Below are 16,185 nucleotides of genomic sequence, written 5' to 3' on the forward strand. Positions count from 1 at the left end.
GCACACATGGCTTCTCACATTATCTTTGCTGTAAATACAAACAGCAGAAATACCACAAGACACAAGCAATGCAAGAGGCAATTGACGTAGCTGCTCCTTGATCAGCCCAAGGGCTGGGACAGGTTTGCCCCAAAACACAGATAACCATCTCTGAGCCGTCAATGGGAAAATATGGGTATTTTATCCACTCTCAGGGCATTTATTCTTCACGGTGCAGTATGATCACGCCACATGGGTTTCCTCGGCTCATAGCATATCTGTTTTTTAATTGTATAACAGCTAAAAAGATTAATAAATAAAACAATCCAATTTGTTTTTACTAGAAAATAGAAGAGAGCATAAACAACATTAAATCCATCATGCACAGGCTAATTCAGAGAAACTTTGTGATATATTTATGTACAAGAAGTGTAGTTAAGTGGCTCAAATAATAAATAAAATATGACAAAAACAGCTAAATGTATGTTTAACTCTTTATCGGTCACGAGGAACCAGCATCCAACCATGTTGTCAGATGGCATGACTGGCATGTTTTTTTTTCTATAGTTGATCAATAAAATACAATTAATGATTAAGACAATTGCCATAAACTTTGCTTCCATGGAGATGTTTCCCATTAAATTTAGATTACAACTATCATCTGTAGTATGTCTTGACACTTTTAAAATGGATTTGGGTCATTATCATACTAATTTTAAAAATTAGATATTACAAAACTTTCATACTTTTTATTGCTTTGTCAAATTTAAATCTTGTTAAATCAAACTAGCGAAAGAAAAGTGCCATGTTTTCTGATAAATAATTTGAATAGAAAAACATCTTGGTGTGTCACTAGACAGGTTACATAAGACTTTGTTTAGGACAGTGGTCCCATTGTCACAATTTTTTTTAAATGTATTTATACGTTTTTGTTCTCATCAACTCACACATCTCTGTCAGTACTGCATGTCTGTAAACTGATATTGTGTAATACTTATATAAGAGATACGATGAAGTGTGTGTGTGTTGTGGGATGTGGGCTGCTGTATGATGTGACAGGGAGGAGGGCTGCTCCGTCAGCTTGCATGAAGAAGCATAAACACAGGGAGCCTTGTGTTTCAGCAGTGTGTCAGTATTTATTTGTCCAGTAGGATTGGGAGTGCTGGGGGGGGGCTCCTTTAGCAAACAATAATACTGACAACAGGCAGGCTTGCTGGCATACAATCTGTTGTGTGTTGTGTAGTGGTTTGTAATCTTCTCATAACTGTACATGCGGTTCTGACTGGATGCTTTCTGCTGTTATTAGAGTGGAGCTGCATTCAGACTCCATCATCTGTTCTCCACAGTATGACGGGGCTGGCTGCCTCTCACATAGCACTCCACATAGCACTTGTATGTATTCTAGTGCAATAACTACATTCATTCTAGTGCAATAAATACATTTATTCTAGTGCAATAAATACATTTATTCTAGTGCAATAAATACATTTATTCTAGTGAAATAAATACATTTATTCTAATGCAATAACTACATTTATTCTAGTGCAATAACTACAGTTATGCTAGTGTAATAACTTCATTTATTCTAGTACAATAACTACATTTATTCCAATGCAATAACTACATTTATTCTAGTGCAATAACTACATTTATTCTAGTGCAATAATTACATTTATTCTAGTGCAATAATTACATTTATTCTAGTGCAATAACTACATTTATTCTAGTAGCTTTTTGCAAAAAAAAAAAAAAAAAAAGTATTCGAACCAATATGATCAAATTATCATATTATTATAATCCATGAACAGAGTCCCTCCACAGTCATTTTATTTTTCTGATGGTTCCTCTCTTCTCATCCGATCCAATCCAATCCAGGTCAGACCACCAGGTTAAACCCCCAGCCTGACACATACAGTACAAGCGCACGCACGCACAAACCCCCCGCTATAAAAGAGCGGAGCATCCAGCAGGCTGGTGGAGTCATGACTGAGAGCGGCAGGGCTCTGGAGCGCCTGCGGTGAGTACACGCGTAAAGACGCACAGGAGCTGAGGCAGCCAGACACTACCAAACGCTGCGGTTCCGATTGTTTTTAGCATTACGCCTGTATGATAGAGAGCAAATTGCCTTGCTAAAAAAATCGAAAAGTCTTATATTATCTTCGTATTAGTGTATATATTAATATATAAGTTAGTTCATGGTTCATGGCTTTTTGGATTTGACAGTTGTAAGGAGTGGGTTATATATGAATTCATTAATTTTTTTTTTCTTCTGGAGTATTGTTGTAGTTTTAACTGTGGGTGACTCTGCCTCCTTTTATCACACAGTGGTAAACCTTCGAGCACAAACAGCCAAGATGAATCACTGACTCAATGTAATGCTGTGTTTTAAATGGAGGCCTATAGTTAATGACAACTTGACATCTTTAAAGGAACAACTATAACCCACATGATCATTTGATACATGTATTAACTTGGGATATGACCCTGCCTGTACTGACCTCATCATGGAAAGATGCAGGTGACTACTCTTGCTACTACTCCTACTAGTAGTGCTCCTGCTGCTACTATGACAAGTACTAGTAGTATTATAATAATACATACTATTTCATTTGTATTATTTATATAGAGAATGTAGTAAATTGATTTAAGAAAATAAAACAAGACAGGTAAAAAACTAAAGGGCAAATGCAAAGAAAAGTTAGGGGATAAACCCAAAGTTTGAGTAGCATTGTGTTTGTGCTCCCAGGCATGCACTACAAAAGTGACAAGGGGGCCCACAGTTATTGTGTGAAATTCTTGGACTTGCAATGGTATAACATTGTTCCCATTAGAATCAAAGGGACAAAGAAACTACTACAATCTACAATAAAAGCAGTTTGGGGCTCTTGATAAAAGAGACGGATAGGATCATGTGTGTCACGGACATATCAGGCATTACAGCATGTATAGATGTAAACCATGTGCTGTGGTGACGTTCCGGTGTCTCATCACAAACTTAAAGGTCCCATATGGTAAAAAAATTACATTTTCATGGCTTTTATATTATAAAGCAGGTTTAAGTTCTATAAACCTTTTTAAGTTCTAGCTTTTGAAACAAGCCGTCAGGACTTCTGTCCATTTGTGATGTCACAAATCTACAATATTTAGACCATTTCAAAGTTTTAAATGTAAACATTCTAAATGGGTCCCAGTTTATTTCCTCTTGCAGTGGATGTGAATGACATCAGCTGACAGGAAGTAAACATGGACCCAAACTGTTGCCTAGCAACGCAATTCCTTTGCAATTCCGTCGAAATGCACTAAAACAGAGCGTTTCAGACGGAAAGTAACTACAGGTATATTCAGAAAGACAGTATGAGGAAAATACATTTTGAACATTACAGCATGTAAACATGGTCTAGTAGAAACACAAAATACAAGTATGAACCTGAAAATGAGCACAATATGGAACCTTTAACTGAAAAGTGAAACTTTCAGTTCAGCTCCCCATCGGAAAGGTCCGTCCGACAGCAAAATAAAGTGGTGAAAATATCCCACCAACATGTTACTGCATCAACAATGTAGAGCAATTGATTTTTGAAATCTGCATTTTGATTAAGAATTGTAGACCGCCCTTCCGTTGAAAAATGACAGACGTTTCAGCAAATTAAACATGTTAACGTTGAAGTGACAAAACCCTCCAGCAGTTGTAGGAATTTATTTTTTGACTTCATGTGTTATGATTATGGCTATTTTTCCATTTAGGGGTTAAAGGCCCATACTTTTATTCTCTTCTCATTGATTTTTGGCCCTCCTGTCATCCCTTCCAGGAGGTGTTGCTTCCCCTGCTGTACACCACACTGTCAGTTCTGGCCTCCGTCTCGCTGCTCTCGAGACAAAGCCATGTCTGCCTTCAAGGGGATCTGGACTCAGGAGTTCTGGCGCTGCGTGGGGGCCGAGTTCTTCGCCATGCTGCTCTTTGTCCTGCTCAGCCTCGGGTCAACCATCAACTGGGGGGCTGTTGAGGAGGATCCCCGTCCCCCTGACCTGGTGCTCATCTCGCTCTGCTTCGGCCTGAGCATCGCCACCATGGTGCAGTGCTTCGGCCACATCAGCGGCGCTCATATTAACCCTGCGGTCACGGTGGCCATGGTGGTGACCAGAAAGCTCAGTCTGGGTAAAGCGGTCTTCTACCTGTTGGCCCAGTGCTTGGGAGCCGTAGTGGGGGCTGCTGTCCTGTACGGCATCACCCCAGCCTCTGTTAGGGGGGGCATGGGGGTGACCACGGTTTGTTTGTTTTTCTTTTTAAGCTATTACTAACAATTAACTCCATATTTTACAGTAATGTTGCCACCTTATTCATTCATCTCTGAGAGTAGATATTTTCTATTCTACTGATAATACATTACTTTCTCAAAAGTTAAAGGGGACATATGCTTCTTTTCAGGTTCATACTTGTATTTTGGGTTTCTACTAGAACATGTTTACATACTTTAATGTTCAAAAAACACATTATTTTTCTCTTCCTGTCTGTCTGAATATTCCTGTATTCACCCTCTGTCTGAAACGCTCCGTTTCAGCTCCTGTCTCTTTAAGACCTCCTCCTGAAAAAGCCCAGTCTGCTCTGATTGGCTAGAAAGAAAAACATGGTGCACCTTTGCAAAGGTAGTTCTCTCCAGCTGCTGGCAGTATATTCTAATGAGGCTGCATGTGACATAGGAAGGGGAGCCACATCTGATTGGCTTGTTTAATCACATGTTTTCTGATCTAGACAGCCCACAACAAACTGACTGTGTCGTCTTATTTCACAGTTTGCGGGTTGGTAGGAACTCCAGGTACCCAGTTGTATGAGCACAAGCACTGAAAAGGGAGTTTTTCATGATATGTCCCCTTTAACGTGACTCACGGTTTCTGTTTTTTTTTTTTTTTTATTAATTTACAATCACTATTAATGGGATTAGTTCCATGCAAACACTTGCAATTAATCTATTTTTTCATCAAACATTAACAGATTAACATTTGTAATCCTGAAAGTAATGTTTAGAATAGAACAGACTGTCTGAAGGTTATGCCTGTACTAAAGTGGCTGATGGAAATCTCGCTCACAGGTTACAGCCTTAAAGGGACTGTTTGTAACTTCTTATGCATATAAATCATTGCGGGTCGGTGTCCCATGCGCGCTCGCGTGTGGCTGCGCTGTTCAGACGAGACTCCAACACAAACTACACGTAAGAACCAAAACCGCAAAGTTCTATCTAGTGAAGCCCGTCTTGCATATCAGTGTTGGCGGAGACCATAGCTTTGGTCTCCAGGGCCGTAGTCTCTGCTGTACTCTGCTCCTCTGCCTGCTTGCCTTCAATCACACACCGCACTCGTTCTCGCTCTTTCGCTCTTTCTGTTTAGCTCTGAGAATATCTAGTGGACGCTGTTAACAAGCAATTTCTGATCTTACAAACAGTCCCTTTAAGCCATGAAACCGCTGATAAGTCAGATAACTTGACCTCAATAATAAATGGATAAAGACGGTGTAGTAACTGAAATGGTAAATGGTAAATAGACTTGCATTTATTTATCTTCTTTTTAGTCTTTAGCCCAATCAAAGCGCTTTTACACTACATGTCAGCATTCACCCATTCACACACGCATTCACATTGGGATTATTGTTGTAGCTGGGCAGCTTGTTAGGGACTAGAACCACAGCAACTCTGCATGCAAGGCACTAATCTTGTCAGTTAACGTCACATTAGCGTAAAGCGTCATCATGTGCAGTTGCATCGGAGCAGTTTTAAAAATTGCGAGTATGAGTACATGAACACAGTATCGGTGTCGGTGCATCCTTATTATTAACCCAAACCATGAATCTTACCAAAACGTAACCACAGAGGTGGATGGTTAGAACGTTAATATCAGGCGGCAACCTCCGGTTCTGAGAAGTGAAGCCAATGCTGAAGAACCTTAAACCTGCATTATCTCTACCAGCCAGCAGGGGGACGACTCCTCTGGTTGTATAGAAGTCTATGAGAAAATGAGCCTACTTCTCTCTTGATTTTCTTACCTCAGTAAACATTGTAAACAAGAGTTTATGATCTCAATCGCTAGTTTCAAGCCTTCTCAATACAGCATGATGTTCATTTAGTGGCTGCCAACCTGCCCATCAGGATCTAATCTAAATACTCATCACACACCGAGCAAGGGGTTCAGTATCTTGCTCTAGGACACTTTGACATGTGGACCGGAGGAGACGGGGATCGGAACGCCGACCTTCTGATTGGTGGGAAACCTGCTCTACTTCTGAGCCACAGCCGCCCTGTAATGTATGTGTGAATGTAATGAATACAGGAATATAATATAATAGATAGTTATATAAATAGATATACTCATAGACCATTTTCTACTAATGAATTCAATAATTGCAACACATAACACATATTTACTTATGACATGGGTGCTGTTTTCTTGATGATTATTCAACCTTAACCCTAACCCTTTTTATTTCTAGTTACTGTATCACTGCAATGTGTTCTGCATGTCTTATATCCAGATACAGATCACATCTTAATACAAGGTGTAAAAGGGCCATTCATATCTGATTTTGTATTTATGCTGCTGTTGTGTTTCCAACACAGGTCAATAAGAGTATCTCCACGGGAAACGCATTGGTTGTAGAACTCTTCATCACCTTTCAGCTGGTCTTCACTGTGTTCGCCACCTGTGACCACAAACGTCACGACCTGAAAGGTTCATCTGCTCTGGCTATCGGCCTGTCTGTGTGTGTCGGTCACCTGTTTGCTGTAAGTACACGACACTATAAACAGATAAACAGAGAGAGATCTAGAAAGACAAAGAGGGTTCAATATCGGATCCATTCATCAACCACCCTCCTCTACCTCCTCCTGATGAGGTCTTGTGGCTGTATAACAACATCGCTCTACCTCGGGGCCGTTGCGTTCAGAGAGACAGACGTCATTATTACACCCAAAATACAGCAGACTGCTGTTTGTAGTCAACACTGAATTCTTTCACCATGAGCAGGTTCTTCTCTTAGCCATGAATGATGAAGGTTCTCAGTGCTTATTTACTCGGGATGCACCGATAACACTTTTTTCAGACCAAGTACAGTACAAGTTCTTACATTTGGGAACTTACCGATACCAAGTACCGATATGATTACTTAATAATAGCATTACAGTTCTAACAATGACTTTGAAAACATGTTATATTTTCATCAGATGTAACAAATTAAATATACAACATGATATTTTAACATTCAACTTTGTGTTTTCCTGATACAGAGTATGGTCTGCAGTAGGGGTGTTAATAATTAACAGTTTAAATATTCAAAATATAAAAAATAAACACAGAGAAGCAGCTTGTCTCTTAAAGGATAATAGCTGGTCCACCTTAAAGGTTTGCTTATTTGGATCTATTTGGAAAGCAATCACAAATAACATCACATTCAGTTTGGACTGGACTTGTTGCACCAGTCTACTATTGAAGGTGTCAGAGTCCTGCCTCTTGTGATCATACAGTAGGGTCGGTGTAATGTTGGGAAAATTAATCGTTTACATTTTAGGGTAGATCTGATCAGCAATAAATCTTGATAATGTACTCTACAGTTTTTTTGTATGTAGAAAAGACCAAAATAAATGCACCAGCTCCTCTAAAAAAGTACAGCGTTGATGCTACATTATTGTCTTTCTTTATGTTCTGTAAACAATAATTGGTTGGTAAACCTAGGAAGCATTTTAAATTATTTGTCTTTGACTTTATCAGTCAAGAAAAACTTATGAGGCATTGGCCAAACTAAATTTCTCCAGTAAAACTGTAACAATATGATAAGTCAGAAGGTGTTTAAATGTTGTTCTTAGTATACCATGAAACCCAGTCAACTGCTTCAGTTGCATCTATAGAGGGTGGTTGCCATTTTATTTAAAACTTCTGAAAAGTGAAACAATACCTGAGGGGACCGCATCAAAGATGAAACAGAACAGTCATCTATAGTGTTTGGGCCGATGCATCAGATCAGAAAATGCTTATTTGGATCATTTTAGAAGGCAATCACAAATAACTTGACATTCAGTTTGGACTGGACTTGTTGCACCAGTCTACTATTGAAGGTGTCAGTGTCCTGCCTCTTGTGATCGTACAGTAGGGTCGGTGTAATGTTGGATGTGATTGCTCCCTCAGATTCCCTACACTGGAGCCAGTATGAACCCTGCCCGAACCTTTGGCCCGGCCCTGGTCACATGGTCCTGGGAAAACCACTGGGTAAATATGCTTTCATTAGCTTTTATTATATTTCATTATCAGTCAGAGACTATCAGTATATATCAGCATCTATAGCTTTGCAAAGATTTTTTTTTCCATGCACCGTAACTAAACTTTTGGATCCAACTTCTAAGGTCTTATTACATTTCCACCCTTCTACTCTCCAGTAAATCATGTAATGCTCTTCCTCCTCAGTTAAACAGCCTTCAGGTGTTTTTGAGAACAGTTATCTATGACTCATATTCAACAACTGCTACCGAATCTTCTCTTTATGTCATGTGTTGTTGAGTATTCTCCCAAAAGTCACACTTATGCCATTTCTTGTTTGGAGATTGTAGCGGTCTTAGATTTATTCAGGTACGTGGTTGAAACAGTTAAATTGATATGTATGAGGTGTATAAATGGCAGGAGAAAGCAATGTATTGCAGGAAATGAAGCACACTTCCAGTATAAGCCCTGACCACTTCAGGTGCTATCCTATCTGCAGGGAGGCCCACAGTGTCAGACTTGAAAATTAATTTAACTTTGAAAAGTAATTACTACCACAGCAATGTTTGGAAATGGCAACAGATAGCTTCTGTTTAAATATCTTCCATTAAGTACTATATCTATTTTATACTGTTGGGATTCATTTAATTATTATTTAATTAAGTTCTAATTTTCTGAATATAATGGAATGTACTTAATATTTAAATATTTAAAATTTTTAACCCAAAACTGTTTTCATTTTTTTAGGGCTATCAAAGACATGATAATTTCTTTGACAGCACGACACTCGCTATTATAACATGATAATAACACATTAACGCAAATTAGTTTTAACGCCACTAATTTCTTTAATGCAGTAATGCAACTTGTGATTTTTAGGTCGTAGCGGCTCAGTTTTAAAGCTAGAGTGAAGATACTGGTATCATAGTAAACTATAAATCCTAATGAATCCATCGGTACCAACCATGTCATACTAGCTTGTGGTGAAGGAGGCAAAATAACGCTCTGAAATTATGCTAAATTTTGGCGAGGAAAAACTGTCATGTCCATTTCCAAAGGGGTCCCTTGACCTCTGACCTCCAGATATGTGAATGTAAATGGGTTCTATGGGTACCCACGAGTCTCCCCTTTACAGACATGCCCACTTTATGATAATCACATGCAGTTTGGGGCAAGTCATAGTCAAGTCAGCACACTGACACACTGACAGCTGTTGTTGCCTGTTGGGCTGCAGTTTGCCATGTTATGATTTGAGCATATTGTTTTATGCTAAATGCAGTACCTGTGAGGGTTTCTGGACAATATCTGTTATTGTTTTGTGTTGTTAATTGATCTCCAATAATAAATATATACATACATTTGCATAAAGCAGCATATTTGTCTACTCCCATGTTGATAGTAGTATTAAGTATTAAATACTTGACAAATCTCCCTTTAAGGTACATTTTGGACGGACAAAAAATGTGTGATTAATTTGCAATTGACTACGGACAATTGTGCGATTAATCGCGATTAAATATTTTAATTGATTGAAAGCCGTATTTTTTTAATTAAAAAAATGAGAACTAGCTGCCCTTTACAAATTACCTATAGTTAATTGATCGTAATAAATTATTATTATGAAAACTATGAAATGTGTATGTGTATGTGTAATGTTAGGATGTTCAATATTCTGTGTTTTTCTCCTTGTGTTTCCTGTGCGTGCGTGCGTGCGTGCGTGCGTGCGTGCGTGCGTGCGTGCGTGCGTGTGCGTGTGCGTGTGCGTGCGCGTGTGCGTGTCTGTGTGTGTGTGTGTGTGTGTGTGTGTGTGTGTGTTAGGTGTACTGGGTGGGTCCAGCTCTGGGTGGGACCATGGCTGCAGCCCTGTATGAATACCTGTTCTGTCCAGAGCCAGAGCTGAAGAGACGTTACTCTGAGGCCTTCATCAAGACACCATTCACTGGTAAACACCGGCAGGACTCAGTCACAGCCCAGGAGCCTCTCTTCACTGTCATGGATATGGAGAGAGCTGAGCGGAGGGAGAGGGAGAGGGAGAGAGAGAGGGAGGTATCCGGAGATGTGTTGTCCTCGGTATGACTAGACAGGAAACACAGCATTGATGTCCAGTCTTCTGATCAACTGTCCCCTCTGAAGGAGACTGACTTCCTGTAGACTGGCAACAGCAGACACTAAGTAACGGGACTAAGAGGACTATTTACTGAGACGGATGTGCCAAACAGCGTTTATCCGTACTAACGGCTGCACTGAGGAACAAGAAAAGTGGCATCACTAAAATCTGTGTGTCTGTGCTCATGTAAGATGTGTTTGAAGGGGAGGGGTTGAATTCTGTACAAACTGCTACTGCAAAAACGGTTATTTGTCATTGACCACGGGACATTTCCTGCAGCAGAAATTGCATCTAAAATGTAACATCTGAGAAAAGTAGCTGTAAAATGTGTTTCAACAGACTCAGAGGACAAGAGACTAGAGGGAGGAGAAAGAGTGAGAGAGAAACATCGATTATAAGATCACTTGGTCCTGTCCTCAGTTCAGTGACAGCGGTCAAGAACATAATGGACAAACTACAAGATGCTTTATAAAGAGCTCCCACATGATTTCACATTTCTGTTTCCTTTCCTCCTCCTGCTTGAAGATGTATTTTTTTTCTGACTTTTAACAGCAGGGCCAGTCTAGTGTGTTATGTTTTAAGCAGCCAACAATACTGAAGTTCACCATTAAAGGGACTGTTTGTAAGAATCAGAAATTGCTTGTTAATAGCGACACCTGTGGCCGTTAAGTCAACGAAAGTCAGCATCCTGTTGCTCGCGCTTGTGTTCGCTCTACATAGACATGAACGAGCATCGATCAAAACAGTGAGGCAACACACGTCAGCTAAAAGCACAATATCACTCTATATTTCAGCTGCTTGGCAGTAATGTTAGCTGACCAGACGAAGGTCTCTCCATGAATCAATGCTGATCCTAGTGTTGGCTTTTCCTGCTTCAGCCTCCCGACCGCGGCCGGAGGGAACAGGGGAGACACCGGAGTTTTGGTCGGAGACGGTAACGTTTCTCTCTGCGGAGCCCCGTCACTTCACAAGACACGGGAAACCTCTGTTAGTCTGGAGGAGCTGCAGCAGTTATTTCTGGACAAACGTCCACTGTACATTCACTAGATATTCTCAGAGCTAAACTAACTCTTCTGCAGTGTGTAGTGTGCGCGCATGCACGTGAGAGGTGGAGCGAGCTGAGCGAGTGAGAACGAGTGCGGTGTGTGAGTAAAGGCAAGCCGGCAGAGGAGCACAGTACAGCAGAGACTCCGGCCCTGGAGACCAAAGCTACGGTCTCCCCCGCGTCCTCCGACCGCGGCCAACACTAGTTTGTGTTGGAGTCTGAGTCTGAACAGCGTAGCCACACGCGAGCGCGCATGGGACACCGACCCGCAATGATTTATACATGTAAGAAGTTACAAACAGTCCCTTTAATGCTCGTTTCTAAGGCCCTACATGGTCTGGCACCCTAATATCTCTCTGACATGCTTGTGAGCTAGAAACCAGCTAGAACCCTCAGGTCATCTGGAACAGGTCGTCTGGTTATTCCCACGAAATTTCCCTTTAGCTTTTAATGCTCCAAGACGGTAAATGGTAAATGGACTTGCATTTATAAAGCGCTTTTAAAGTCTTCTGACCACTCAAAGCTCTTTATACTACATGTCAGCATTCACACACACATTCATACACTGATATCAGAGGCTGCCATGCAAGGAGCCAACCTGCCCATCAGGATCTGATCTAAATACTCATTCACACACCGATGGATCAGCCTTCGGGAGCAATTTGGGGTTCAGTGTCTTGCTCAAGGACACTTCGACATGTGACTGGAGGAGGGATCGATTGGTGGACGACCTGCTCTACCCTCTGACCCACAGCTGGAACATCCTACCCAGTCATGTTAGGTGTGCCCAAATCTATCGTCCTTTAAAACTAAAGTGAAAAATGTCCTTTTTAGCTGCGCTTTTCAGTCTGGTTGACGGTCTTTATCATCATTTGATTCTATTCTTACCTCTTTATTGTTTTTTAACCTACATGTTTTATGTGTCTGTTTTATATTGTGATAACTTAGGTATAGTTTTTTTTTATCTTTGCACTATCAATATAGTGTCTGGGGCTGCAACTTCTGAGGTTGCTCACGCGTTGTGCAGCACATTGTGCTTCCCACCTGGAATGAAATGTGCTATTTTAATACAGCTAAGGAATTATTAAACTGACCAAATATGAATGATAATCATATACATACATTTACCATATACTTCTCAATAAAGTGCTTCACAGTTAAAGTGAATAAAATAATGAACAACCACAACAGCAACAGCAAAAGTAATAATTATAATAATAATAATACAAATGAAAACAACAATCTGATAATTACCTGGAACAACGATAAAGTGTTCATATACTATAAGAACACCTCGGTGCTTATAGGGCTGAGATTCAACCATATCAAAAGCAGATCTCAGGTCAGTTCATGCTTACATTTGCCAGGCTTTTGATTAACAAAGCAGTTATACCACAAAAGAAGTATACATAAATATAGAAATTACTGACACATATTTAAATTAGATTAACTGAGACAGGGGTACTGGGGTACATCTCTACAATATCTTGTTCGTCTCTACATTGACACGCATTTTATACTGTAGGTGTTTTTACTTTTCCTTGATTGGAGCTCTTCTCGGGACTGTGTTTGACTGACATCTCCTCCACTCTCCTGAATAATACCGGTTTATCACATTACCGGCTGCTGCCCATGCAGGTACAGTACGTCAGGCCGGTCACACCACATGGAGAATGAATGACACGGTACGGCGTGATGTGCTGCACTCACATAGCTAGTGGCATATAGAATAAAAAGTGAGAAAGACTGCTGATGGAGGGGAGGAGGAGAGGTGCATGGATCCAACAAACACAGGACTTTCAACCAGGAGACCGGTGTTTGTGTACTAACGTGGTGTTGGGCTATGTGGAAGTTCTGTTAGTGACGTTTGTGATGTGTGTTCTGTATGTATTTACTTAGTTTAGTTTACTTAGCCATCGTTAATGCTATCAGTAACACCGTGGCCTTTTCCTACTATGGTAATTGCAGATGTCTTGCTAATTTCGTTTTTTTACAGTCACCAATAATTGTTGTTTAATAGTACAAGGAGTCTGGTGACCTCATATTGCTCCTCCCAACTACAACCTGACCAAAAGGAAACACCTGCGACCAATTAAATAACAAATATTATTCCGAAAAATCCCACAGAATTTTCATTCACCTGATCATTTAGTGAAATCTGTATATGAAAGGCTGATTCATCCAGAGTCGGAGTCACATTGTGTATGTGCTTCTGTCAACCAGCAGATGTCACTGACAGCCTGACTAAATAAGCTAGAACCAGGAAACCAGCATCTGTGTGTTTGTGTGTGTGTGTGTGCGTGTGTGTGTGTGTGTGTGTGTGTGTGTGTGTGTGTGTGTGTGTGTGTGTGTGTGTGTTTTGTGTGTGTGTGTGTGTGTGCGTGTGTGTGCGTGTGTGTGTGTGCGTGTGTGTGCTTTTTAACGTGATGTGTTTATGAGTGTCATGACCCGGCTCATGAGCCATGACAAGAGAGCAAGAGAGGTGTACAAGTTTATTATTAAACATACAATAAATAAAAAAACATAGTGAGGTGATGAGGTGTGTGAATCAGTGTTATCAGTTTGTCAGCAGGTGGATGAGTGGTTGTGTGGTGAATGAAGGGTGTAAAACCTAATCAAGTAACACAGCCAACCAAACTTTATAACTTTATTAACAGGACTTTATGGATTTTTCAAAGATAGTCAGAAAATAGTCTGCTTAGCTCTGTGACTTGAGTTTGAAGGTAAGACATGAGAGGCACAAACTGTAGCTACTGGGACTGTAACGTATACTAGAATATACTCCTGCACTTATTATAACATGTGAACATGCAGTTTTCTCTCCCTGCTGAGGAACACTGTGAACTTTTATTTATTGTGTGAGATGTTAAAGAGGTTCTGTCAAAGACAGTTGTTGAATACTATTATGACAAAATACCTGCAGTCTCTCATCTTTACTACAATGATGAGTTCACTGTCCAGTGCAGTAACAGATATTTGTTCATCTTAAAATGTGGACAAGAAAACACAGAAACATGTTGAAGTTTTAAAAAAAAATGCAAGTGACTGTTAACACTAACGTTAGCTACATTTCTTTGTTAATATTGCAAAGTTAGCTAACTTATTTCAAATTAGTTAACTCAAAATACTTAAACATTGATGAAATAAATAAAATAGTTTTCTCTTTGAAAAGAAAAAAACAAGAATTCAGTCCAAGTGGGTGTTTGTGCAACTAGTGTGCTGAGTTTTATTTCAAATCCAGTTAACATAATTTAAAATCAAGTTTAACTACATAATGATGACACTTAACCTTTACAAAACCAAGTCAGTCAGAAAGAAAGCATTCACATCATTAGTTCAGTGTTCACTGCATCCATTCAGATAAACCTCCTTTGTGGTAAAACAGAGGGAATGGTGACATCTGCTGGCAGAAAGCAGCTCCAGCAGGAACAACAGAACATGAACGGTGGTGATAACGACACTGATTTCTGAGGGGAAAAAGCTCCACGGGCGACTTTATGTGTCCGTTTTCAGTCATGTAACGTGAAAAATGGCAGAGTTACACAAAAAACAGGAATTTTCCTGTACGTACATGATTAGTAAATCTAAAATCTAGAGTACGTATGTTAATCAGTTCTGTTTTTTTTTTTTTACATCAAACGTTATATAAAATATGAAGGTGCTGACTTTCAACCAAAATCCAGACATAATGTTTTTGTAGTCAGCTGAGAAACTTAAATGAAGCCTCGACTGAATTCAGATTTGATCTGATTCTTTCTGTTTGTTACAAGCAAATATTTATCTTTGATAATATGAGAAATGGCTGGTATTGATTTTAATCATGGATGTATAAAGAGAACTGGATACAGCGTCGGAGGCTCACGTTCATTCCTATGAGCTGCTCAGTGGAGCGTGAAGACAAAATGGATCGAGGAAGGAAAAATAACTCTGGATTCAGCTATAAGTGCATTTTACAACTTTTAGGACCTTATGACTTAAACAAGGACTATTAGAGCGTTCATACTGGGAAGTTGATTCACCTCAAAATAAATATCCTCTGAGTTACAGACGTCTCTTTCCCAATGTAAGTTCATGGGAAAAAGTATTTTTGGGCCCAAGGGCATCACGTGACGGACACGGAAGTTGTAGTACCGCCGTTTGGCCACTATGTAAAACGGGCATCAAAGCTAGGCGCTCGTCCTGAGGGCTTGGTTTTAATACGATAACTATCTTAACTTCCACTGTTATTTACAAATATGTGGAAATAAACAGCAAAACTCCATCGTTCCACAGGGTGGAGCTGCGACACAAAGCAAAGCAGAAAGATCTATTTAAATGTGTTAATCTACAGTTATGTTGTCATAAACTGAACTATTCTGCAGAGGCATTTTGGGTTCAGAATATATGAATGAAGAAAAAAAAGACAAAATAAGACGCAGGTCCAGGTGGTGAACCTCTGTGGATCATCAGGACACGGCTGATTCTCTCAACACATCCACTTTTCTGATCACTCAGACTCTGACAGAGACCACCACCTTCGGCTCCATCTGATGAGACAAGAAGAGAACTGAAGTCATGAATCAGTGTTTACAGAGACTCCCTTCATCAGCTGTCAGTCTGTGATGCAGCACACAGTTCATTTATAAAACTATCATTGGCAGAACTAACCTCCATATCTCCGCTCACTACTCAATATCTCCAACAGTAACCGCAATTTATCTTCTAGCAAATTCATCAGTATGGTCGTTCCTAAAGTCTGCACCTCACTCTGCAAGTCACTCATTCCAGTTTGCTGCTCCTAGTGACTGGAACGAGTTAATAAAGACACTAAAACTCTACA

At 40.0% G+C, this 16,185-nt stretch overlaps 1 protein-coding gene and 2 long non-coding RNA genes across 3 annotated transcripts in view; 2 read left to right on the forward strand and 1 right to left on the reverse strand.

Moving 5' to 3' along the window:
- LOC141768565 (uncharacterized) overlaps positions 1–16,185 on the reverse strand; it is a 194,959-nt gene that overhangs the window by 52,055 nt on the left and 126,719 nt on the right. The window lies entirely within an intron of this gene.
- LOC141768549 (aquaporin-4-like) lies at positions 1,877–10,402 on the forward strand. Its single transcript, XM_074636948.1, has 5 exons — positions 1,877–1,996; positions 3,789–4,245; positions 6,585–6,749; positions 8,146–8,226; positions 10,033–10,402. The coding sequence occupies exons 1-5, from the start codon at positions 1,962–1,964 to the stop codon at positions 10,288–10,290; spliced, it is 996 nt and encodes a 331-aa protein (XP_074493049.1). The 5' UTR covers positions 1,877–1,961; the 3' UTR covers positions 10,291–10,402.
- LOC141768574 (uncharacterized) lies at positions 15,090–15,754 on the forward strand. Its single transcript, XR_012594098.1, has 2 exons — positions 15,090–15,171; positions 15,551–15,754. It is a non-coding gene; the product is annotated as an uncharacterized LOC141768574 (long non-coding RNA).

The sequence above is a fragment of the Sebastes fasciatus genome, chromosome 5, assembly GCF_043250625.1.
Source record: "Sebastes fasciatus isolate fSebFas1 chromosome 5, fSebFas1.pri, whole genome shotgun sequence".
NCBI classification, from domain to species: Eukaryota; Metazoa; Chordata; class Actinopteri; order Perciformes; family Sebastidae; genus Sebastes; species Sebastes fasciatus.

What these genes read in the sequence shown, in the direction of transcription:
- LOC141768549 (XM_074636948.1), top strand. Translation starts at nt 1,962, where the DNA reads ATGACTGAGAGCGGCAGGGCTCTGGAGCGCCTGCG. An exon ending in GGGGCATGGGGGTGACCACG is followed by an intron (nt 4,246 to 6,584) that starts GTTTGTTTGTTT and finishes TTTCCAACACAG; the next exon opens with GTCAATAAGAGTATCTCCAC. An exon ending in GTGTCGGTCACCTGTTTGCT is followed by an intron (nt 6,750 to 8,145) that starts GTAAGTACACGA and finishes TTGCTCCCTCAG; the next exon opens with ATTCCCTACACTGGAGCCAG.